Here is a 26,996-nt window from a genome sequence, read left to right as displayed (position 1 = left end):
CATCGGTTTGCAGCAAGAACACTTTCTCAAAGTCCGGAGCTACTAGCACTGGGTTACTGCAGAGGGCGGTCCTCAGATCTGTAACAGCTTCTTCAGTTAAGCTGGTCTATTTCACTATGTCTGGGTCCCAGCCTTTTATTAGGTCCATCAACTGGTATGCTCTGGTAGCAAAGTGGGGAATGAATCGCCTGTAGTACGCAGCTATCCCCAGGAATGCCCTGACATGTTTCTTCCGGATCGGTAGGGGGCCAACTTTGTATCGCCTCTGACTTGTTCAGTTGGGCTTCACTATGCTCCTCCCAACGACGTACCTGAGGTATTTGGCTTCACTTAGCCCTATTGCACATTTGGAGAGATTCGCAGTGAGACCCGCCTTCCTCAGGTTATCCAATACTGCTTCCACCTTTTCTAGGTGTCTCTCCCAGTCTGGGCTATGTATGATGACATCATTAAGGTAAGTGGCCGCATACTTGCCATGTGGACTCAACAGCTTATCCATGAGCCACTGCAAGGTTGCGGGAGCCCCACGTAATCCGACTGTTTACTGGTACAATCCCTCTGGTGTCGAAAAGGCAGTCTTCTCTTTGGCTTTCTTGGCCTGAGACTTCTCCAGTGGGCCTATCAGGTCCATGGCTATCCTATTGAATGGAACTTTGATAATTGGCAGAGGTACTAAAGGGATGTCAGGTGCGGTTGGGAGACATGCAATTGGCAGTCTGAGCAGGAGGCACAATATCGTCATACCTCCGTATAAACTCCTGGCCAAAAGAACCTCTGTAGGATTCAATCAAGGGTCTTATCTACCCCCCGATGTCCTCCAAATAAATGACTATGAGCTAGGTCTAACACTGCCCTGTGGTGCCTTCAAGGTACCAAGAGCTGCTCCACCTCTTGCTCTTGGACTACTCTATATAATAGGTCCCTTTTTATCATGAAATATAGCCCTGGGACTTGGGTTTTCCCCTCCACTGGGACCCCATTCACTTCAACTATCTCTTTTCTAATATTATTGTATAGCAGATCATTGGCATGATCCTGCCCAAAATTCTCAAATGAGGGTCCAATGTGTCCAAATTCAAGGGACCTACTTCTGCTTCCCCCTCAGGGTTGGTCTCCGTGGAACTGGGTCCAGCTTCTAACTTGTTGACTCTCTGCATCACCCCTTGCCAGCTGGACATGATTTCTTCCCTATGAGTGCAGCCTTTTGGTTCTGGGCCAAGATCCTGGTTCCCAACCTCTTGTCTGCCCTCCTTTCTCACCTAGTCTTCCAAGGCTTCCCAGTTGTAGAGAACAAGTCCTGGGCTAATTCACAGAAGACCGGGAGAGGGCTAGTTACTGGGGCCATTGTATTCATCCCGGGGTCACTACTCTCTTCTGACTCATCTATGGGGAATAGACCTCCAAACCCTGGGAAGTCTCATCCTATAAGGACTGGATATGGGAATTTCGGGACCAGCCCCGCCATCACTCTGGTGGTATTCCCCTAGACCTCAATTTGTACAGGAATGGTTGGATAATTGACAGCACCATGTACACAGGTTATTCCAGCGTGCTTGGCCCGAGACAACTGGTCCCGACCCACAAGTTTCCCTGAGACCAGCATGATGGCACTTCCGGAGTCCACTAATTCAATGGTCTGTATGCCATTTATCCTAAGTGGCCACATGTATCTATGGGGGGCCATCGCTACTCCCAAGAGGTTTATCAAGCCAGATCTTCATGATCCCCCAGATTGCACTGCATGGGCTCCTCCACTTTAGGGCACTGGATCATTATATGCCCCATTCCCCCACAAGCATAACACCTATATCCTACTCGAGGTATCCCTGTATTCTTTGGGCTAGTGGGCCTTATCCCATGACCCTTTCTCCCCAGGTCCCCAAGTCCCTTTGCAGCCTCAGGCCACTCTTCAGCCTCCTTCCCCCACCCAATATAGTTCTGCCCAGTGCTTCAGAAGCCTGGGCCCTTGGGGTGGGGACTGACCTCTTGCCCCAGTGCATCTCTTCCCTGGTAGTCCAAGAAAGTTCTTTAGCTATTAAGTGTCTCTCTACGAGGGCAACTAATGCATCACAGGAGGAGGTGTCACTTTGGCTGACCCATCCTCGTAGGTTTGGCAGTAGTCCTCTTGTGAACCTGTCCAAGGTTATGACTTTCATAATTTTCTCCAGGTTGTGGATCTCGGGGCACAGCCACTTCTACATCAGATGGATCAGGTCGAACGGGTGAGACCTCGGTGCTCTGCCATCCCGATACCTTCACTCATGGAACCTCTGGCCCTTATAGATGTTGTCACCCCGGACCTCACCAGAATCTCAGCCTTCAGCCGGGGGTAAACTGTAGCTGCTTCCACTGCCATGTCGTAGTATGCCTTCTGGGCCTCCCCACACAGGAAAGGGGCGAGGATGCTGGCCCACTGGTCTTGGGGCCAGGCCTCACGTTGGCCCATTCTCTTGGGGGCAAGAAGATATGCCTCCACATCATCTTCCACTGTCATCTTCTGTAGGTAACTACTTGCCCTTAGGGACCATGTCCCATCATGGCCATGGGTCAGAGCGGTCAGGGCCTTCAGCTGGTTCATGACCTCCTTCAGGGTGGCTCGATCCTGGGCTGCTGGCACATCAGCAGTTGATTTGTTTCCTGCTGTAGCTATACCGACTCCTGTTGGGCAGCCATCTGGACCCTGGTAGTCTTTTGTTTTGCTGCTGTGGCCTGTACTGGTGCCCTCACTACATCGTCCATTTTGGGGGTGGAAGTGATTTACCTTGCCGTGGGACAGTTTGCCACGAAGTCTATCCCACTCCTAACACCAGGTGTGGCAAGGCACCTCCTTTCTCTCGCCAGATTTAGCGCTGCCCCCTCTGGCAATGGTGGGCCTGAGGTGGGCAACCCTTCTCAGGGCAGGGTTTGCCTTCCCCCTTCTGTGCTCCCTTAGTCCCAATTTCAGGGCTGAGGGTTGGCCTTTGGGGTTATCCTCCACCAAACAAAAAGGAAACAGTCTCATAAACAAAAAAAACCCCAGGGGGGTAACTTTCGCTGCCCCTCACTGGTGCAGGGTGTCGTCCTGTTGATTGTCCTGGGGTGTTAGTCCTCCCTCCAGCAGGCGCTCAGGTTTGGCTGTTTCCCTAACGGAAGGAGCACAGCCTTTCACCCTGGAACAGCTTATTTCTCTGCTGCCACTAGCCTGGCAACAGCTTGTCTCTCTCTCTCTCTCTTCCCCTCTTCTCTGCCCAGAGAAGGGGTTTTTAAAGGCCTCAGGCAGCCCTTAGTTGGAATCAGGTGTCCCTAATTGACCTGAGGTAACCACTTCTCAGTTTATAGGGAAAAGAGCCTTTAATATTCTGGGGCTAACATATCGGCCTACCAAGACTCTCTTGCAGCCATCTGGCCTGACTTTGTGTTATAGACCCAAAGCAGAGGGAGCTAGGGCTACATTATGAAAATCATTTTAACCTATTGTGAAATAGCACATGCATAACAATTTCTCATTGTATCCAATGATTTTAACAGCATGGAACTGTCCAATATTGTGCTCATGAATTATTCTCCGGGGCTCAGAAATTATAGCAATTGTGACTTCTTATCCCTACTCCCATCCTCACTTCTAGACCACCCAGGATCACTCTTGATTTTCAAGGGCCACAGCTAAACAAAGAGTAAGCTGTTTTGAAAATCTGACCCTAAATCTTTTACTTATAAGAACTTGTGGGCCTGACTTTGATCTTACTAGAATGACTTCAAAGGCATAACTTTGGGTTTACACTGGTGTGAGCACAGAATCTGGTCCACTATTTTCTCTCCAAATGATCTACTAATACAGACATCCCCAAGTGGGTTTATTCTTTCTTTCCATGACTGTCAATTGTGTGGCAGATGGGACAAAGGACCCAGTAGGCTAAGTTCCCTGTAAGCTGCGTGGCCGCGCAGCAGCCTTCCTAGCACCACTCAGAGAACCCGTCCAGGGACTTGCCAAGGGAGGGAAGGCTCTCCCCCCGCCCCAAACTAGCCCAGCCCCCAACCTGCTGCATCTGGGGCAGCCCGGACCGGTGTGGGGTACCCTTCCCCGAGCCCCAAGTCTGCCACAGCCAGGGTGCCTGGATCAGCTGGGCCAGGGCGGCCCTCCCACGTGCCAAACCCAGCCCCATCGCAGACTTGCCACAATGCCCATCCCCTGGCCCAAACCCAGCCCCAGCCCAGTCCTGCCAGGGGAGGGGTGCCAATCCTGCGGCCCCAGCCCCGGAGTTGCCACATTGTGGAGAGGCACCTCTCCCCCACAGCCTAGGTGTTGCTGTGGGAAGAGAGAGCTGGGGAGAGTCCTCTCTCCCTGGCATAGCCCCAGAACACCCTCTTGCATCCCAAACCCCTCATCCCTGGCCTCACCCCAGAGCCTGCACCCTCAGCAGGAGCCCTCACCCCCTGCACCCAACCCTCTGCCCCAGCCCAGAGCCCGCACCCCCAGCCGGAGCCCTCACACCCCTGCACTCCAGCCCCCTCTGACACTCCGAACCCCTCAGCCCCACCCCCACCACATTAATTTTCTTACGTGCACCAATATGAAGGTGATGTGTCACACATCACCTCCATATTAGTGCACATAACAAAATTCATTCCGCATATAGGTGGGAAAAATTGGAGGGAACACTGCCAGTAAGTACTCTTGTGTTCAGTCTAAAATACTGACTATCCTCTTAATTCAGTGTTGTTCCACATTGTTATAGTGTGAGACACTAAAGTACAGAAAATTACTCACAATTAATTTTTTGGGGTAGCATAATTAACAAAACCGTAACAGGTACATTGTTTTGTTTTGTCATATCTGATGGCAGTAGTAAATTGATGCTAGTACCTGCCAAATTGTAATTTAGAGATAAGAGATTGATTCATTGATAGAAAGGATAAGGTTATGCTGTTCTCTGGCCACCCAGCTCTAAAGGCAGTGCAGAAATAAGGGTGGCAATACCATGACTCCGCTACAATAGCCAGATTTCACAGGGGAGACCAGATTCCACGGGAGAGACCAGATTTCATGGTTCGTGCCATGTTTTTCATGGCCATGAATTTGGTAGGGCTCTACTTAGGGGTTTGGTGTACCACAGCATGGAGCAGCTATAACAAGTACACACACAAGAAAGATCTCTCCCTGATTCTTGACCTGGATTTAAGAACAACCCAAGAATTCTCAATCTACCACACAAAATCCTTCTATTTTCACACTTCCCCCAAAGCATGCTGGGCTAAGACACAATGAGATTAGTCAGTATAATATGTAGACTTTCATGCAATATAGATATGTCCAGTAAACATGAGAGATGTGCACCTCCATATTGAGACTCAGTGCTTTAATTCAAAGAGCTCCCAGTAATCTGAGAGACAGCACCAACATACCAGCAAGAGAGAAGACAGGATTTCTCTAGGCTTATTTAATGCCGGCCAGAGAGAGACAATATAAAAAGAGAGATAAGAAATGTAAGAACGGCCATACTGGGTTAGATCAATGATCCATCTAACCCAGTATCCTGTCTTCTGACAGTGGCCAATGCCAGATGCTTCAGAGGGAATGAACAGAACAGGCAATCAGCGAGTCATCCATGCTCTGTCGTCCAGTCCCAGTTACTGGCAGTCAGAAACTACGGATACTCAGAGCAGGGGGGTTCATCCCTCACCATCTTGGCTAATAGCAATTGATGGACCTATCCTACATGAATTTATCTCATTCTTTTTTGAGCCTCATTATACTTTTGGCCTTCAGAATATCCCCTGGCAATGAATTCCATAGATTGACTGTGCATTGTGTGAAGAAGTACCTCCTTATGTTTGTTTTAAACGTACTGCCTATTCATTTAAGTGGGTGACCCCAGGTTTTTGTGTTATGTGAAGGGGTAAATAACACTTCTTTATTCACTTTTTCTATGTCATTCATGATTTTATAGAGCTCTATCATATCCCCCCTTAGTCATCTCTTTTCTACGCTGAACAGTTCCAGCTTTTTAAAATCTTGTATGGAAACTGTTCTATACCCCAAATCATTTTTGTTGTCCTTCTCTGTACTTCTTCCAATTCTAACATATCTTTTTTGAGGTGGGAGGATCAGAACTGCATACAGTATTCAAGGTGTGGGCATACCCTGAATTTAGATAGTGTCATTATGATATTTTCTGTTTTATGTACCCTTTTCCTAATGGTTACTAATATTCTGTTAGCTTCTTTGACTGCCACTGCACATTGAGGAGTTATTTTCAGAGAACTATCCACAATGACTCCAAGATCTCTTTCTTGAGTGGTAACAGTAATTTAGACCCCATCATTTGGTATGTATAATTGGGATTATATTTTCCAGTGCATTTATCAACAATGAAGTTCATCTACCATTTTGTTGCTCAGGCACCCAGTTTTGTGAGACTCCTTTGTAACTCTTCATAATTAGCTTTGGACTTAACTATCTTGAATAATTTTGCATAGTCAGAAAACATTGCCACCTCTCTGTCTACCCCTTTTTCCAGATCATTTATGAAAATGTTGAACAGCTCTAGTCCCAGTACAGATCAGTGGGGGACCCCACTATTTACCTTTCTGCACTGTGAAAACTGACCATTTATTCCTACCCTTTGTTTCCTGTCTTTTAACCAGTTACTGATCCATGAGAGAACCTTCCCTCTTAACCCATGACAGCTGACTTTGCTTAAGAGCCTTTGGTGAGGGACCTTGTCAAAGGCTTTCTGAAAGTTCAAGTACATTATATCCACTGTACCACCCTGTCCACAAGATTGTCGACCCCGTCAAAGAATTTTAATAAATTAGTGAGGCATGATTTCCCTTTACAAAAGCAATTTTGACGTTTTTCCAACATAATTGTGTTCATCAATATGTTTGATATTTCTGTTCTTTATTATAGTTTAACCAATTTGCCTGGTACTGAAGTTAGGCTTAGTGCCCTGTATTTGCTAGGATTGCCTCTGGAGCCTTTTAAAAAAATTGACATTACATTAGCTATCCGCCAGTCATCTGGTTCAAAGGCTGATTAAAGTGATAGGTTACATACCACAGTAATAGTTCTGCAATTTCATATTTGAGTTCCATCAGAACTCTTGGGTGAAGACCATCTGGTCCTGCTGATTTATTACTGTTTAATTTATCAATTTGTTCCAAAACCTCCTCTACTGACACCTCAAAATGGGACAGTTCCTCAGCTCTGTCACCAAAAAAAAATGGCTCCGGTGTGGGATCTGCCTTACATCCTCTGCAGTGAAGACCGATGCAAAGAATTAATTTAGCATCTCCAAAACAGCATTAGCTCCTTTAGCACCTTAATGATCCAGTAGCCCCACTGATTGGCAGGCTTCCTGCTTCTGATGTACTTCTGATCTTCCTGGCAGAGAGTTCCAAAGCAAATCAGCCAACCAAGGGAAGAGGAGAAAGTTCACCAAGATAAAGAAACTATGATTCCTGGTAATCCGGGAGGGAAAATGGCCAGAACTCCAGCAGCCACTACACTCCCACACATATTGCTACATGGTAACATCTTTTATTACTCTTTTTAGAAGATGAATATCCATCCTCAAACCCTCTGTCTTTGCACACAGGAGCCACATGAAGATCACTGTAGCACTTTTGCACTTCTTTGCATGGAGAGAAGGGGTTGGAAATGCTCATGGCACTGTTTGGGGGAGAAGAAAGGGTAGGGAGTTCATTAACATGCGCTCCTAAACCTTTAAGCAGTAACCAGTCACACAGAGGGTGCAGGTCTCCTCTTCCCAACCTTAGACATGGGGCTTGACAGTCTTCAGGCTTGGCCTGACTGCTTTAGTATTAGCACTTCTGTTAATAGAACTAAGGGAGTGGTCTCAAATTTGGGAGAGTTTGGTAAATTTGTAGAGCTTCCCCAGGCTTAACAACCTTAATTTTGGACTATGTATATTAATCACTTCTTACCCCCACAAAAAGATTTGTTCTCTCTACTAATTTTGCATTATTTCAGAAGTTTAGATCTGAACTTATGACTTAAAGCCAAGCACTGTGTGTAAGAGAATGTAATAAAATAATGTCACTGTCTTGAATTTTTCAGACCAGTGTATAAAAAAAGAGAAAAGGAACGAAATGGCAAATTCCAAAACCATAAAACTAAATGAAAATATGTGACTTCTGTGTATATTTCATATGAGCAGAACAGCACCCCGCTGGGTTTAAAATTCAAAACATTATTTGTCTTGAATCTGTATCAGCATGAACTACCCTGGCAAGCCTCTATCTTTTCCCATCGGTATGTAACTCTGACTGTATCTATTTCTTAGTATTCCTCATTGTAAACAAAACAAAGCTGTCTTTTCCCCATGGTCCCTCTTCTGGCTAAGTTAACTGTTTGATCTGCATTCATGCCCTAATACATATTTACAATCATCCTTTCATAGCTACAGAAATGACATTTAGAGCATGGCACAGCTTGACAACAGCACTCTGAAACTCAGACAGTGTAATTTAAACAAAGGCACACAGATGTCTTTGCAAGGGCTGAAATAAGTGAATATGCAAGTCTAAATGTCTTAACGTTTTCATTAAGGTTTTGGCAATAATATATTAGACAGCTACTTATTCTCATCATTATACAAATCCCACTTCATAACCACCACTTCTAACTGGTAGAATTTAATTTTCATTAGGGATGGGCCAAAGCCAGTTTTCATAAAATAAAAATTAGTTGAACTTCATTCCTGTTCCTAATCTCTATTAAACCCAAATCTTTTTTAAGTTTCATATCAGTTTGGTTAAGGCTGGTCAAGCTTTCAGATTTACCAGCCCTTTGACCTCTATTAACGTACTTGCCCTTTCAATTTCCCTATTGCAATACACACTCTTCTGTCTGTCAATTCCCCATCCCACCCCTTAAAGATAATTTTAAGTTCCAGCAACTTCTGTGTCATTTGTTTTAAAATATGTTTGTATAATTTCACTGGATTTGTTTAGTAAAATTGGGTATAAGGAATCTTATATGCAGTATGAAAAATTCTGCCTCCAGTTACACCCATCCACGTCAGTAAAGTTGCACAGTGTGTAAGTCAGGGCAGAAATTGCCCCTGTACTTGTAAACTTAATAACTTAAAAGTCTCTTACATTTCATGATTAAAATTGCTATGTTAATCTCGTGTGTGTGTGTGTGTGTGTAATATCTGCCTGAAAATAAAGAAACGACAGTATCTCACATAAAACATGAAACGATCATTGCAAACGGCTCATTGGATTCTACAATTGTCTAGACTCTAAAAGTTACCTAAATAATTTATTTGGTGTATCAGAAGAAGCCAAGGAGAGGAAAGGAAGATAATTCACTGTGCAATATAATACTGATAATTTATTGATGCAGGCCACTTAAAACACTCTGGGATTCATCTCTTTAGTATCAGTAATTCTTTTTATAACCTCTATTTCATGAGCCTGCATTTGCGATATAAATTATTTTCAAAAATAAAAGTATCTTGATTGAGGCCTTTGGATGTTACTGCAATACAAATAACAAAAGACATCTCAATGAGAGCTGCGATTTTACTACTAATGTATTTCCCAGAAAGACATTCTGTGTTCTGACATAATCCAAAATAATGGAAGTATTAACCAGTAGATTAATTCAGGAGAGGCTGAAGAGCTCCCTAGTTGTTTTAAGGTAACTTTTATTATGTATTAGAAAAGTTTGCATGGAAAATATGTAAACATTCTTTGAACTAATAAAGAGTTCTAATAAATAATAGATCTTGACTGTGAAAATCTCTAGCCTTCCCCATGCATTCAAATGCTGAGAAGCCCTTTCTTTGTTGCAGACTATGGGCTAAATCTCACTCACCTTCTTCACATGAGTGGTCCTCTTGAAGTCAATGACACTTTTTATGCAAGGAAGATAAGCAGAATTTGTCTCCCTAGGGGGCCAGATCCTGCAACTGGGTCCACCTGAGCAGACACTTACACCCATGCAGAACAATGGGGCTGTATGCAGTTGCAGGAGTCCACCTGAGAAAATCCAGGTGTAGCCACAAGTTAGCAGACAAGCAAGATGGGTAGCTCCCTATTTCTTCAGCCATTTGGAATTATTATTTAATTTAACAAAACATTAGTAGAAAACAATGATTGTTTTGAACATTTAAAAAAAACAACAACCCTAAATGAAGTGATTACATAATTGTTTAAAAATAAGTACTTTGCTGTACTTGTTTGCCAACAATTTGACCTCCTCATCTGTCACATGCTGGAGAAATCATAATGCTCTTATGCTTAAATCTAAAACAAACTAACAAAAATGTTTTCGTTTAAATCACAAAACATATTCATGGAAGTATTTCTTTTCATCTTTAATTTAATAACCATTGTGTTTTTACATAATCCCATATTTTTACTTCCATACAGCTGTGCCAGTTTACAACAGCAGAATTTGGCCCTTTGAACCTAAGGGTAAATCTACATTTGCACTAGGAGGTGCGATTCTCAGTTTGCATAGACATACCCATGTTAGCAGTGTTTGGGATAGCACCTACAAGTAGCAGTGTGTCCACAGCGGCACACCAAGCGTGCACGCAGGGGGTAGGATTGTCCCAGGCAGGACAGTACTTGGGGCAGCTAGCCTGAGCAGCCACCCATGCCACCACAGACACATTGTTATTTTTAGGAGCTAGCTCAAGCAAAGCTAGCATGGGTATGTCTATGCGAGCTGGGAATCACACATCCCAGTTCAAATATAGATGTACCCTAAATCAGTCCAGTGCCCCTTCAAAGATACAATTAACTACATTTTAAAGTCTACTGATCTGAAACCAGATAGAGTTTGTTGGTTAATTAGTTTACAGAAAGCCTTTTACGTCATTTCAAAGAAATAAAATCTTTTTTTAGTTTTATGAAGTTATGTAGCATCACTGTCTAGACACACTGAGGACTGACTTAATTACAGTACATCAAATCAATTTAACTGAACGGCTAAACATCAACACAGTGTACAACCAAGAGAAAGCTACTTCCACAGCAAATTATTCATCATTGTCACCACAGCCTCATTCTGTTCACTCCAGAGAAAACACTCTGGACAAACAATCCTCCCCTGGGCCAGGAATAAATGAACAGGTCTAGAAAAGACTACCAAGATTCTGATACTGCAAACCTTCAAGCATGTCGGTAACTTGAGCAATCTCATTGTCACTCACATTAGCAACCTCATTGTATTCAACAGGATTACTCATGTCAGCAACGTTACACAAGTGCTTAATTGTTTGCAGGATCAGGATTCAAATTTGTTTCTCCATCTACATTACTAGAAGCCTTTGCTTCCACCTACTGATCTTCAGAGAACAGTTCCATAGAAGTGAAGTTATACCAGTGTAAATGAGATCAGAGTTGAGCCAGATGTTTTACAACTGGTCAAATTACTTAACACAACCAGAACCTTATCTCTGATTCTGTAGTTAAGTTTGCATCTGCTGTTCCATAAACCTCTTTTTTTCTCTCCAAAAGTTTACAGCTGGAGCATTAAAACAAACTTCACTCCAGATCAAACTTATCTAAGATCTAATAAAGTTTGGACTTTGTTAAATTACACCAGTGTAAAAAGTTTCCCAGGTGTTGTTCTGGATCCTGTTAAATACAGGAATGCCACATATCAGTATCAGCACTGTTAGTTTATGCAAACTAGTTTAAAGCACAGAAAGTTAGAGAAAAGCACATTTTCTTTTCCTCTCCGTTATCTTCTTAGACAGATCATCAACCATGTAATAATTCAACTATCAACAACACATCAAAATATTTGGGGTAACTAGCACATTTCTTTATTATGAAAGCACTGGTATTGGTTCCAGTTACTGTCTTACACTTAAAGCAGGGATTGAAAAACTTTATTATGTCTCAAGAACACTTTAGCTCAATACACAGCAGCGGTCAAAAAGGCCAACAGAATGTTAGGAACTATTAGGAAAGGGATAGAAAATAAGACTAAAAATATCATAATGCTACTATATAAATCCACAGTGCACACACACAATTAACCTGTGGAACTCATTGCCATAGGATGTTGTGCTGGCCAAAAGTATAACTGAGTTCAACAAAGAACTAGATAAGTTCACAGAGGATAGGTCTATCAATGGCTATTTGCCAAAATGGTCAGGCATGTAATTCCATGCTCAGGGTAACCCTAAACCTCTCACAGCCAGAAGCTGAGAGTACAAGACAAAGCGGTTCACTGCAACTGCTCTGTTCAGTACAGTTCCCCTGAAGCCCTGGTACTAGCCACTGTAGGAGACAGGATACTGGGCTAGATGGATCATTGGTCTGACACAGCATGGCTATTCTTATGTTCTTATATCTTTTTTTTTAACTTTAGCTGTTGAATTATGTTAATATTTTTTAGCTACTAGTTAGTCTTAATTAGGGTAAACAACCTATTGATGCTGTTAGTATCCTAAGTAATCATAGAATCATAGAATATCAGGGTTGGAAGGGACCCCAGAAGGTCATCTAGTCCAACCCCCTGCTCGAAGCAGGACCAATTCCCAGTTAAATCATCCCAGCCAGGGCTTTGTCAAGCCTGACCTTAAAAACCTCTAAGGAAGGAGATTCTACCACCTCCCTAGGTAACGCATTCCAGTGTTTCACCACCCTCTTAGTGAAAAAGTTTTTCCTAATATCCAATCTAAACCTCCCCCACTGCAACTTGAGACCATTACTCCTCGTTCTGTCATCTGCTACCATTGAGAACAGTCTAGAGCCATCCTCTTTGGAACCCCCTTTCAGGTAGTTGAAAGCAGCTATCAAATCCCCCCTCATTCTTCTCTTCTGCAGGCTAAATAATCCCAGCTCCCTCAGGCGCTCCTCATAACTCATGTGTTCCAGTCCCCTAATCATTTTTGTTGCCCTTCGCTGGACTCTCTCCAATTTATCCACATCCTTCTTGAAGTGTGGGGCCCAAAACTGGACACAGTACTCCAGATGAGGCCTCACCAATGTCGAATAGAGGGGAACGATCACGTCCCTCGATCTGCTCGCTATGCCCCTACTTATACATCCCAAAATGCCATTGGCCTTCTTGGCAACAAGGGCACACTGCTGACTCATATCCAGCTTCTCGTCCACTGTCACCCCTAGGTCCTTTTCTGCAGAACTGCTGCCTAGCCATTCGGTCCCTAGTCTGTAGCTGTGCATTGGGTTCTTCCGTCCTAAGTGCAGGACCCTGCACTTATCCTTGTTGAACCTCATCAGATTTCTTTTGGCCCAATCCTCCAATTTGTCTATGGTAATCAAGTGAATACCATAGTGGTTGGTTTCAGAGTAGCAGCCGTGTAAGTCTGTATTCGCAAAAAGAAAAGGAGTACTTGTGGCACCTTAGAGACTAACAAATTTATTTGAGCATAAGCTTTCGTGAGCTACAGAAATTTAATAAAATAAATTTGTTAGTCTCTAAGGTGCCACAAGTACTCCTTTTCTTTTTACCATACTGGTTGATGCTCATAGTTTTCAAATTTTATACTCAATTTTTTAATACTAGTTCATTCACTAAAGTTAACCAACTTTGTTTCAATGTACTTTATATTTTAGAATTTCATATTGCTTTAAATATTGCTACATTGTATCACTGCTTTTATTTACCTGTTTTTATCTGGTGTATCCCATTTGCATTATCCCTATTGATTTAATTATTAGTTTCTTTTTTCATTTTGATGTTTAAATAAATGTTTCAAAGTCACATTCAATTGTTTATTTGGGGACATCCTTTAGTGTATAGGGAAAAGAATTCTTTGTAAAATGTAAGTGGTTAATCCTTGAGTGCAGTCTCATTAATAATCATAATCAATAATTCCATCTTTTGATTTGGTTATCCTGAACTCCTCATATGAGAAGCAATTAATTAGTAATTCCATGTAATTGACTGTTGGTTCTCCCAATTATCAAGTCTGATAATTGTTTGTTTTCTTTAGGTAATTTTATTTTGAAAATTACCTGGTGCCCAACCTCTTTCTATCCCAGAGCACCCTGTGTCTGACCATGTTTTTGCCTCTCAGCATCTGAACAATGCAGACTCTTCAACCTACCCACATAGCTAAAACTCATTCAAATCCCACACATTAGCTATATTTGAAGATTTGTTTTAGAATTAATAGTAATTTTTGCTATTATTCTTCATAATTGAAAGTTTCTTATTCAGCAGGGGCTGACATATAATGTTCTTCCATTTCAAATTGGCTGCCACTCTGTTATTGCTGTCCATAAGAGTGAGGCCACAGCCTGCCCTTAGCTACTTATTCCAATAAGAGTAAAAGCGAAGCTGCCCTCAAGGGAAGGTGGTACTCCCTGTCAGAACAGGGGACAATGCATGGTTAAGGCAACCAAATAACCTTACCTCTCCCTTGTGTGCCACTATGAGGGGAGAAAATAGAAAAAAATCTGTGTCTTTAAAATTCAATTTAATTTAATCTAGGATTACAAACACTGATGCACTAATCATATTTGTATATTGATTGCACAGTGTTATGCAAGTTAATGTTAACTGTGCATTTCCATACCTTCACATGTTTGGATTTCTTTTCAATCTAATCTTAATTCTGAATTTTCTGAGTTTGTAATGCTTGTTTTTTAATAATTACAACATCCCTGTAATGCTTTACTGTTAAATTACTTCTATGCCCTCAACCTTTCAATTGACTTTCAATAGGATATAGGATCCTAAATCATGTAGGTACTTTTGAAAATGTTATTCTAAATTAAACTGGAGTTAACACTGAGGGTAAAAACACAACAGGTTTGGCAACCTGTAGCCTTACTCCTATTGAGACTTATAGGAGATGGCAGCCATGACTTGCTTCTAATAGATTCCCAGATAAAAACTATGTGTAAAAATTTCCCAAAGCAGCTAAATTATTTGTGAATTTAAGTCACATTAATTTATGGACCTCCAATGTGACTCAGAATCCTAACTCACTTAGGCATTTTATGCATGTTACACATAGTTTCCCTCTGGGAATCCATAAGAGGCAAGTGATTTTCAGAAGTGAGCCCAAGCTACATAGTTCAGATCCTAATCCAGATCTGATTTTTTTCAAAGTTTGGGTGTATTTGGATCCAGAGTTTTGATTTGACTCTCTGATAATTTTCCCTATCTATTTACTTATCCCCCAAACCGCCCCTCTTTCTTCCTATTTTACCCTTTTCACTGTTTTGTCTACTGTTCATTTTTTCAGAGTCTCTGAACACAGGGGTTAGTTTTAGAATTTAGTCATCTAAACAGATGATCATGTGTATGAGCTTTGAAATATATACTACACTGGAGAAGGGAAATGACAAATGAAGATACTTAATGGGCATATATATTTTCCTTTTCCATGGCACCTCATAGTAAAATTTGTTTATAAAAGACACATTCAGGGCTGGAGAAGAAACAACTTTCTAAGCAGATGATTTTGTATCTGCTGTAGAATCAAAGCCAAGTACCAGAAGAGTATACACTCAAAACTTGTAACCTGGTTATCTCTTTACAAAAATGGTCTTTATGGCAAGTTACTTATCGATTAAAAAAACCACAGTCCTGTCCAATAATACTTTTAACCGCCATAGGTCCTTGAAATCTTAGCTGTTCAACTGCCAATAAAATCAAGCTTCTAAACATAAACTTTAAAAGGTCTACAAAGACAATCTGTGGTCAGGCTGGGCAAAGGCAAACATATTCATAGGCACCTGAAAGAGAGGCCAGAAGCGAATATACACAAAAGCTACACAAAGCTCTTTTCCTGTTACAATAGTTGACTTTTGTTTCTAGGCTCCCCTGGACTCAGTGTTCTGTCTAGACAAATACTATAAGGATATAAAGTAACATACTGCAATGTGCCTCATCGCTCCAGTCATCACAGTCATTGTAGCCATTACATTGTAGTTTCCCAGGGATGCAGATTCCACTGGCACATAAGAAGCTCTCGTCTCCTCCGCACAGCACTTGGAAGGGAAGGGAAAGGAAAAAACACAGGATAAGCCTTTCAGATTTTAAAAAATAACATCATAAGCAATATCTGTTTTGAACGTGTGTCATCCATTAAAAGTGTATTTAAATAACAAACTCATGATTAATCAGTCTTAATTAGAGATGGGCTGGGAAAGTGGAGTTCAGATGCACACCAAATTTAGGCCAGCAACTGGGCGCTCAGGAGCAAGACAATCAGGGCTAAGGTTCCAGCTCAGTAGTGCCAAAGTGAGATTTTCTTTCTATGAATTTATATGCCCCACTTCACCATAGTGTGGGTGCCCCTCAAACATTCATGAATTTATCTCATAATACCCCGGTGTATTAGGGAAGTATTATTATCCCCAGTAGACAGATTGTGAACTGACACACCCAAATTGTGACTAGTGGTTTTGGATGCCCCTCTTGAGATACCTTAAAGAGGGCCTGATTTTTTAGAGGGTGGGTACTCAAAATGTTCTGACAACGCAGCCCCTTTCTGGTGTCTCAAGCTGGGCATTCAAAAATGGAGGCATTGAAAATCACCGGTCATTCACAAAAATCTTAACCTAATTGACATGTATAAGATCCCAGACAAAGCTAGGAATACAATCCACATGCCCACGTACATGCTTTACCCAAAGGCCTTGCACACCTACGCTGACAAAATTTGTGAGGTCCGTAAATAGTATTATACAGGGGTACAATTCTAAAGGCTGTCAGGTACAGGGGGTTGACCTGCATTGTGTGGTTTTGTTCTTTTTAAAAACTACAGCAGTACTCAATAAACTTAAGCAAAACAGCAATTCTCAGCAACCGTAAAATATAGTTATAAAAATGAAAATGAGAGAGAGTTTCCAGGAGCAGAAAACTATCACTTTGCAGCTAGAAAGTCATTAAATTTAATTGTGAAAATGGGAAATTTCCATCAGGCAATTTCATTAAAATTCAAAATTCTGTTCACATAGTGGAACTTAACCATTTTTAGCCAGGTCAGTTTTGCACTGTATTAGAAATGCAGCTGGCCATATAATAGAGTCTGAAGCTTAATATGACACGTCACCAAAGTTTACGGTCACATAAAGGAGCCATAGAAATGTTAGAAGAAAAAGTTCACTAAATTGAATTTTGTATGCTTGGGTAAAGCATTTCCAAAAGCTGTACTTCTGTTGTATCCCAAAGTACAAACCAAATTAGGTTTAGAGCCAAATTATGTTTATAATTGATAATATTACTGTGACAGGTATGCCAACCACATGCAGTGTCTTTGGGGACTATTGTATTAACTTTATGAATGTCATATGTGTTACTGTAGGCTAGGGATTGTATTCTGCTTCATGGGAGAGGGTCATCACTGGTCTTTCAGGAACAAAAACCACTCCGGGGAGATTATAGCTGTCCTGGGACTGAAAACAGCTCCAGAGAAGTACAACCCCCTGGAGTGACTGGCATATACTGGTTCAGGTCAGTTTCAAAAGCCACGGGAGACAAAGAAAGAACCTGGGGGATCAAGAGCCAGATTGAATTGACAGAAAGGGCTTCATTTTAATCCAATGAACAGCCATGACCCTTTGACCAAGGCAGGAGCCAAACCCTGCTGTATGTTTAGGATGCATTTAGACCTGTTATTATTTTATATATTTTCTTTGTAAGGCTTCTGTCCTTCAATATATATACTCTGCTTTGAGAGAGCTGTTTGGTTACTGATAACCACTAGCATATATTGATCAGAACCCTTGGAGAGAAAGCAAAGCACAGGTGCTGGATATTAGTCACTCCTGCCAGGATAATCTCCACAAATTGCCAGGGAGCTACAGCCTAACTCCTGGTGAGAAGGGAGAGGGATGCAGGTCCCAGCTCAGAGAGAGGTGACAGTTAGAGGCCTCAGACCTGAAAGGGCATTCCTTAAGCATACCACAGAGGAGGGGGCCACAGGTGCAGTTATCCCAAAACTGTGACAATTATTATTTACTTTGCAGTAATGTCTAAAGGCCCCAGTCAGGGGCCAATGTTCTTGGCATACCTAGATGCAGATCTGCCTGGAAAAGTGGAAGCAGTGCATTATGCATCCAGAGGACATTGGTACAGTAGTGAGCAGCAGCTCTTCCTACATCTTTAGAAAAGGTGTAGCAAATCTTCGCACCTATTGCTACCCTGCCAGCTATTACTATCTGCAATTACTAGGTTTAAATCTCATGGCGGAACAGGTTCCCTGACAGGCAGAAACACTATAATTAGGTCTTTCAGAAACCTAATCACTGTCAAATGAGAAGATTTTGTGATTCTCTGCCAGCGCGTCGTAAGTTGAGATGGTTGCCATGTGAACCTTGATAGAGCTGAGGGACAAATTCTTTCTTTTTAGCTCAAGTAACTAGTGAAGAATCTGCAGGATCGAGGAGTAATGTGGAATCAATGAGTGAAGTGGAATCAATGAATGGAGACTGCTGCATTGATGACATCCATCTAGTCACCATGCTGTGAAGTGCAGGGACAGTAGATTTGGATGTGGGATCTGTCTCTGGTTCTGACACAGCAGGTCTGGGAGCAGAGGTAAGTCTTGGGATGGGATACTGACAGGTCAATAGACCTGTGAACCAGAATTGTCTTTTCATTTGCCACTGTGACCACACAGCAGGAAGGGGTGTAAAAGAATTTCGCACCTGTAAGAGGCATGCATTGTGAGATATAGGCAGTGCCAAAGCAGGCATCTGCCACAGGGTTCCGATGTGGTGCTCATTGACGGGAGGGCTTACTTTCCTGCAGAGTATATCCACCAACTCCTTTACTTCCTCAACAGGGATTTGGAGGGCCTAGGCCATCCTTTTTAATAGGTTTTGGATAGCCTTGTAGTCATGCATTTCTGAGGCCAATTGTGGCACTACAGCAGCCTCATCGGGGACAAAGAGAAAAGGATTACCAGTGCTGGAAGGTGCCTGCTCTTCCATTTCTTCCTCTTCTGCTTATGGCTGTACTGGAACCCAGGGGAGGGACACTGTTGGGATCTCTGTGTGTGCAGTGCCATGGAGCAGATAGTCTTCTGGTGGTACAGTTGCTCACTCACACCAAGACTCCTCTGAGCCAACTAGAGTCCCCAACAGGGCGACATGGGAACTGGTGGATAAGAGTCTAGTGGCCAGGGTGTAGGGACTCATGAGTCCAGGTTCTGTGGGTCCCAGTATCTCTCTTGTGAGAAATGTCTGGACTCGCTATAAGATGTTGAGGGCTGTGGTGAGAATCTGGGTGAGTAAAGATGCTGCTGGTATGAATCTTCCTCACCCCCTGAGTCTGAAGATAAAGCTGAAAAGAATGTATAACCCAGATTCAGGTGGTGCTGTGGCCTTCGGGCTGATGGTGCCATCCTAGTGGATAAAGTCAGTGTTGACTGTAGTGCTGAAGTTGACAGAAAAGGGGACTGTGGCTCCAGATGTGCCGTCTGTGCAGGTCCATCGGTATGGATCACCTGAAGAATGCTGTGTGGGGTTGTATAAATGAGCTGTAACCAAGTTTTCTTAGGGTAGTACCACAGTCTTTGCCATGATGATGGTGCACTACTGCAATCAACCTGGTTCAGGTGCTGAGAGAGTCAATGCCAGGGCCACTGAGGCAGACGGTGCTGGGGTCAATGCCAAACTATTTCCCGAAGTCTCAGATTTCAGTGCCAGGTGTTTTGGTGCCATATTGTCAGAATTGGTCTGGGACTGAGATTTGGTGATGAGACTGGGCGGGGCTGTGAAGTCTCACATGATGTTCACTACTGTGGGGTGGTTTTCCTCTTAGAGTAAGCCCTGGTAGGTGATCTACCTTTGGAACTTCTAGATGCTTGTGGTCTGTCTGAGGACAATGCTCTCTTCATCATTTGATCCAGGGCCTTTGAAAGCAATGAGCCTGTGCTCATGTTCTTGGATTGTGAAGGTCCCTGTACAGGGGAGTTCAATGAGCCCAGTTCAGAAATGAGTCTCACGGATTTAGTCATTCAGAAGACCTGAAGGTGGGCCTCACTGTCTTTCCTAGCCCAGGAGCTGAAGAAATTACAAATGGCACATTTATTAGGAATGTGCAGTTCTCCTGGAGTAATAGAGACATTTTGAGTGTCTGCATGAAGTTGGAATAGTTCCCTTGCAGGAGTGGCAGCATTTGAACTCAGGAGAACTGGATGACACCATACCCATGACAAATAAACCCGCTAACAACTAAAGGTTGCAACAGGCAACCGGATGAATAAATTACTAAAACAATAAACGAAATTGAACTGTAAAAAACCAATTAGCTATGAAGTACAGATGAAAGGCTGACAGTCTGTTGGACAGTCAGGCTCTGTCCCTAAACTGGGAAGCAGTGAGAGGAACTGAATAATGGCAGGCACATCTCGCCCTTATGTGCCTTCTCAATGGAGCATGAGGACTGAAGAGTGCATGCCCTAAACTATTTTTTTTAATGTGAGAGTTTGAGAGAAGGAGAATGTGAATGGCGGGGGCGGGAGGGGGGGATTCTGGAGGGTTATGTACAGGAAAAAAAAACAGAAAATGAGGGAGGTAAATAAAAAGATGATCAGATTAAAATAATATAAATAATGGGAGAAGATTTAAGCCCTGAAGCAGTGCCAACAACCCTGGCAATTTTTTCATGAGTCTCATAATATTTGAGGCTTTTTCTTTCTGTTTGAGTCAAGTGATTATGTGAGAATATCAACTTTCACTTAAAACAAAACAAATCTTCTAGCCCTATGGTTGCTTGTTCACCTGCACATCTACCAATGTGATATATGCCACCATGTGGCAATTCAAATACATGCAGAGGGAGTTCAGCATTTTTATTTATTCAAATGTTTATGAATACTTTTTTGGGGTCGGGGGAGGTAGTATTTACCCAGCTCTATGCTATTCTATCTAGTCAGAGTTATATTCAGTTCCTAGGGTCTGTGCTATACATTACATTAGCAAAAGAGGGGAGGGAAAATTTTATATGGAAACATATGGAAAATGTTGTTTTCCACAATGTTTCGTCCACAACAATTAGCCCAGCAATGCTGTATGTATTTTCATATTTATATATTTAAAGGGGAAGAGACTTATGATTTAACCCCTCTTGCTTGACTGATGTGTATGAATAGGGCCCTACCAAATTCACAGACCGTGACATCTGGTCTCCTCCATGAAATCTGGTCTTTGGTGTGCTTTTACCCTCTACTATGCAAATTTCATGAGGAGACCAGCATCTCTCAGAATGGGGATTCCTACCCAAAAGAGGGTTGTGAGGGGGGAGGGGGTTGCAAGGTTACTGTAGGGCAGTATTTGTCACCCTTACTTCTGAGCTGCCTTCAGAGCTGGGTGGCTGGAGAACAGCAGCTGCTGGCCAGGTGCCCAAATCTGAAGGTAGCGCCCTGCCAGCAGCAGAGGAGAAGTAAGGGTGGCAATACCATACCATGCCACCTTTTCTTCTGTGCTGCTGCCTTCAGAGTTGAGTCAGGACCCCATCAGTTACAACACTGTGAAATTTCAATGTCATGGTCATACGATTTTTAAACAAACAACAAACAACAAAACCACTAACCACTAACCCAGAAACCAATCCTTGCAACACAGCCCGTTGCAAACTGTGTCCACATATCTATTCAGGGGATACCATCATAGGGCCTAATCACATCAGCCACACTATCAGAGGCTCGTTCACCTGCACATCTACCAATGTGATATATGCCATCATGTGCCAGCAATGCCCCTCTGCCATGTACATTGGCCAAACTGGACGGTCTCTACGTAAAAGAATAAATGGACACAAGAATTATAACATTCAAAAACCAGCCAGAGAACACTTCAATCTCTTTGGTCACTCAATTACAGACCTAAAAGTGGCAATTCTTCAACAAAAAACCTTCAAAAACAGACTCCAACGAGAGACTGCTGAATTGGAATTAATTTGCAAACTGGGTACAATTAACTTAGGCTTGAATAAAGACTGGGAGTGGATGTGTCATTACACAAAGTAAAACTATTTCCCCATGTTTATTTCCCCCCCACACACTGTTCCTCACACATTCTTGTCAACTGCTGGAAATGGCCCACCTTGATTATCACTACACAAGGTTTCCCCCCCCACCCCCCCACTCTCTGGCTGGTAATAGCTTACCTTACCTGATCACTCTTGTTACAGTCTGTATGGTAACACCCATTGCTTCATGTTCTCCGTGTATATAAATCTCCCCACTGTATTTTCCACTGCATGCATCCGATGAAGTGAGCTGTAGCTCACGAAAGCTTATGCTCAAATAAATTGGTTAGTCTCTAAGGTGCCACAAGTACTCCTTTTCTTTTTACAAACTTTAATAACATCCTGAGTTTTCCTGAGTGAAATTCACATTTGCACAGAGGGCCAGAACAATGCTAACACACCACTTAAAGTCCCCACTGTAAATCACTAACAGTTCACATTTGTTATGGTAAGTTTGCTTCAGATTTTTGTTTTGTTTTCATGGAGTTTTATATTTCATAGAGTTTGAAGCCAGAAAGCACCATGAGATCATCTAAACTGATCTCCCTTATATCACAGTCATGACATTTACCAAAGTTCTCCTATATTAAGCCCAAAGACTTTAGTTAGACCAAAACATTTCAGGGCATGGGAAACTGAAGTGTGTGCCTCAGGCCAAGAACAGGAACGACTGAGGTTCCACCAAAGCTCGAGGTGATAGAGAATGGATTAGGTGAGATATGCCCAGATGATCCCAGCTGATGACCCATGTTCCAGGCTACAGAGAAAGGCCAAAAAAAAAAAAATCCCAAACTAAAGAAGAACTCTGGGAGCTCAAAAGCTTGTCTGTTACTAATTGAAGATGGTCCAATAAAAGATACTACCTCACCCACCTTGTCTCTCTCATACCCTGGGACCAACACAGCTACAACACTGCATATAATAACCAAGATCAGTCATTTCTTTGACCTCTGTTAGCCCATAAACAGCAGATGTACAGGTTGTCTATAGGAAATGGAGAACCACCTGAGTAATCTGTATTTTAGGCATGTAATAGGCAAAACTTCCATTGACTTCTATGGTGCAGACTCAGACCTAAAGCCTATAAGTCTCATTTAAGCAACTATAGGTACCCTTCTCTTTCTGCAATTCAAATACATGCAGAGGGAGTTCAGCATTTTTATTTATTCAAATGTCTATGAATACTTTTTTGGGGTCGGGGTAGGTAGTATTTACCCAGCTCTATGCTATTCTATCTAGTCAGAGTTATATTCAGTTCCTAGGGTCTGTGCTATACATTACATTAGCAAAAGAGGGGAGGGAAAATTTATTTGGAAACATATGGAACCAAAATGTTGTTTTCCACAGTGTTTCATCCACACCAATTAGCCCAGCAATGCTGCTATGTATTTTCATATTTATACATTTAAAGGGGAAGAGACTTATGATTTAACCCCTCTTACTTGACTGATGTATATGAATAGGGCCCTACCAAATTCACAGACCATGAAATCTGGTCTCCCCCATGAAATCTGGTCTTTGGTGTGCTTTTACCCTCTACTATGCAAATTTCATGAGGAGACCAGCATCTCTCAGAATGGGGATTCCTACCCAAAAGAGGGTTGTGAGGGGGGAGGGGGTTGCAAGGTTACTGTAGGGCAGTATTTGTCACCCTTACTTCTGCGCTGCCTTCAAAGCTGGGTGGCTGGAGAACAGCAGCTGCTGGCCAGGTGCCCAAATCTGAAGGTAGCGCCCTGCCAGCAGCAAAGGAGAAGTAAGGGTGGCAATACCATACCATGCCACCTTTTCTTCTGTGCTGCTGCCTTCAGAGTTGAGTCAGGACCCCATCAGTTACTGTGAAATTTCAGATTTAAATATCTGAAATCATGAAATTTATGATTTTTAAAATCCTATGACTATGACATTGACCAAAATGGACCATGAATTTGGTAGGCCCTACCTATGAATTATGAGGGCCAGCTTTCTTTTTATTTGATCATGTTTCCAACTGTAAATTTTATTTGAAATTACTTACATTTTAATTACAATGAGATAGTTTTAAATAAAGTTGCAGCCTCTGTATTTAAACAAGTTATGGGGGTCTGTCTCATTTGCCATAAAATATTAAATCATTTTAATCTCCTGCCCTGCCGCCCACCACTAGCACACCTTGAATGATCCTATTATAGTTATGGAATATTTAACAGATCAGATTCTGTGAAATGACACCAAATTTTGAAAGATTGCTTGGAACATTTTTAAGCTTTTTAGAATCCATTCAAGGATCAAATCTGGGAAGCTAAACATCATCCATGTTTCCTTAATACACAGCCCTGGAACTCTATCCTACTTCCCTTGTGTACACCAAACTCCCAGTGACGCTAATAGGGACTTGGGGTGTGAAATGAATATAGGATTGGGCCCTCAGTGAATAATCTATTTAGCTTCTTATGAGGGCTGGGGTGAGAGTGATACAAATGCTTTGAAGCCAATGGAAGTCTGAACATAAATACTGAAGGAATATAATGATACATGATAAATATAAATAATGAATATTAAACAAGATTCAGATTCTTAACTGCTGTAATGAAACACAAAATAATCATTGCTAGTGCCTGAGTCTTTTGATCCTGAAATAAACTATTTTGATAGGATCAACATGCAGAGGAATGTCCACTATTGAAATCATGCTTGGTGTTTTAAAAGTCTCTCTGGTTGTTACCAACATGGTTACCCAAACCGAGCCAGGGCTGTCACCCTTTAGATGTCTTCACTGCAATTAGCTTTGTATCTGGGTTTTTGCAATATTGAGTTAAGGTGCAGCTTGGAAAGTGATGTTTTGCTATTCATTATCCCTTAATTTTTGAGTGTATTAATTAATTAAAGACAAGAAGAGATTGGCATATGAAGGTACCTTCCCTTTTCGTGCACAATATGGAGTTAAAGAAGTGTGTAATGTGAAATAATATATACATGAGCCAAATGCATCCCTGATTTTACTCCACTGGAATCAACCCAATAGAATCAATGTAACACCAGCAATGAACGTGGCCCAATACTTTAAATCACAAACAGATTTGTAATCTCTGGCAAGGAAAATTCACTTATCTCTAATACCTGAAAATGCAGATGTCTTGTGGTGCACAGAACTATTTGCATCTCCAAATATAAACTTCTTATTTCAAGACCTATACCAGTCAGTACCATACTGAATTTGTTTGCTACTATTAAATATGTGAGAGAAATGGTAGTCAGATTCAATTTGGCTTCACAGAATCATAGAAATGTGGGGCTGGAAGGGACTGCAAGAAGTCATTGGATCCAACACACTGGGCTGTGGCAGGGCCAAGTAAACCTACACCAACCCTGATAAGTGTCTGTCCAACCTGTTTTTAAAAACTTCCTGTATATAAACATCTATACTTGTAAGAAAAGTCTATGGCTTTAAAGCCTTTAGTCCCACAGAAATTACTTCATTTTATAGGAAGAAAAGTCCAAATTAAGCTCTTCAATAGTTTGAAAGGCTTCACAGATGCATGTTGATCATATTTTGAAGAAATACAGACAGTCTGACTTGCAGGCCGAGATGTGCAGGTTATCTGTTGATTTGGAAAGGTATCTTCATTGTTTTTTCTCTGCCACATCTGAGGTATAGTTACAAGAAGGAATATCACTCACCCCTGATAATTTGGGTTCTCAAAAATGCTGAGCCCTCTCACAACTCCAACTGCAGGCTCTCACCTTGAAAAATCAAGCCCAAATGAAGAATAAAATAAGAGAACTTATCTAACTCCACTAACTAAGGGCCTGATCCTGCAATATTTTTCCCCTGAAGGAAAGATCAGGTCTTCATATCAATCTTTGATCTGCTTTCCTGACAAGCTTTGATAATTTTTTCTATTCAAATTTCACTCAAATCCTTCACAGACTGTGAGCACACAGCAGGAAACTTTATAAACTCCAGTCTCTATAAAATGCTGATGTGGTTTTATTTTTTCAGTTAGCATCTGAGATCTCTTCAAGAAGACATCTTTCAAAATTGTAGAATAAGTCAGATTCTTTTGGAAGCAGGGTGGAGAGGTGTGCCTCTATGTCTCATGCAGTTTGCGGCTCCCCTCAGCTTAACTCCCCTATCGCTGGGGTGGAGGAGACTGGTTTCCAGTCAGGGTACCTGGGCATGCCTGAAGGGGCATTGCTTTCATACCTGGGCTCAGGCTTAGGTGCCTGTTCAGGTCTGCACTGGAATAACCCTGGCAGGCAGTTTGGGGTGGTTAACAGTTTTAAATAAAATTGCAGTCTCTGCATTTAACCATACTATTTTGTCTGTGTCTCATTGTTTCCATATCCACATGAATAATTACAGCTCACTTTTGCTGTTCTGTAGTTCAGATCTGAAGTTCTGGGTGCTCTTCTTAACCAAACCACGCTGTCCTTTTAAGGTAATAACAAGTTTATGAAGTGCCAAATGTGTACTATACATTTTACAGACAAATCTGAGGAAAGCATCCCTGCCCGAAGCATTTATAATATAAGACCCTGATCTTACAACTTCCAGAGCATGGGCAGATGTCTATATCTATGCAATGCCCCATTAACTTCAACAGGACTCTGTAAGGATGTAGGGGTTTGCCCATGAAGTGGCAATTTCAGGATTTGGTATCCAAATGGGTAATATAGACATATGGGGTTTGATGAAATAAGAACAAGTGAAAGAGCATCTCTTTTTTGTTTTATGCTTTTTTTTCTCCAATCACTTATTTGAATCCCAACTAAAATAATGTACTAAAGAATAATGGGTATACAGTCACAAATATCACTGTTACACAAACGTTAATCTCAAATATATTTTTAAATCAAATGTTTTTAAAGACATTTATACCTTATACAATAGGTGGCTGTAATAGATGAACAACTAATCCAATTTTAGTAATACTGACTATTTATTGGGGATAGCAAAAAGAAAAGGAGTACTTGTGGCACCTTAGAGACTCACCAATTTATTTGAGCATGAGCTTTCGTGAGCTACAGCTCACTTCATCGGATGCATCCGATGAAGTGAGCTGTAGCTCACGAAAGCTCATGCTCA

The 26,996-nt window shown here is 41.9% G+C and overlaps 1 protein-coding gene across 1 annotated transcript in view; it reads right to left on the bottom strand.

Annotated features, from left to right (window-relative positions):
* Positions 1-26,996, bottom strand: part of CORIN (corin, serine peptidase) — a 319,432-nt gene that overhangs the window by 101,614 nt on the left and 190,822 nt on the right. Inside the window, exon 6 of the mRNA XM_073342123.1 lies at positions 15,826-15,939. Within this exon, the coding sequence (XP_073198224.1) occupies positions 15,826-15,939 (114 nt within the window). The remainder of the gene's footprint in view (positions 1-15,825; positions 15,940-26,996) is intronic.

The sequence above is a fragment of the Lepidochelys kempii genome, chromosome 4 (assembly GCF_965140265.1).
Source record: "Lepidochelys kempii isolate rLepKem1 chromosome 4, rLepKem1.hap2, whole genome shotgun sequence".
Lineage (NCBI taxonomy): Eukaryota > Metazoa > Chordata > Testudines > Cheloniidae > Lepidochelys > Lepidochelys kempii.
This window is presented reverse-complemented; position numbering and strand designations above follow the sequence as displayed.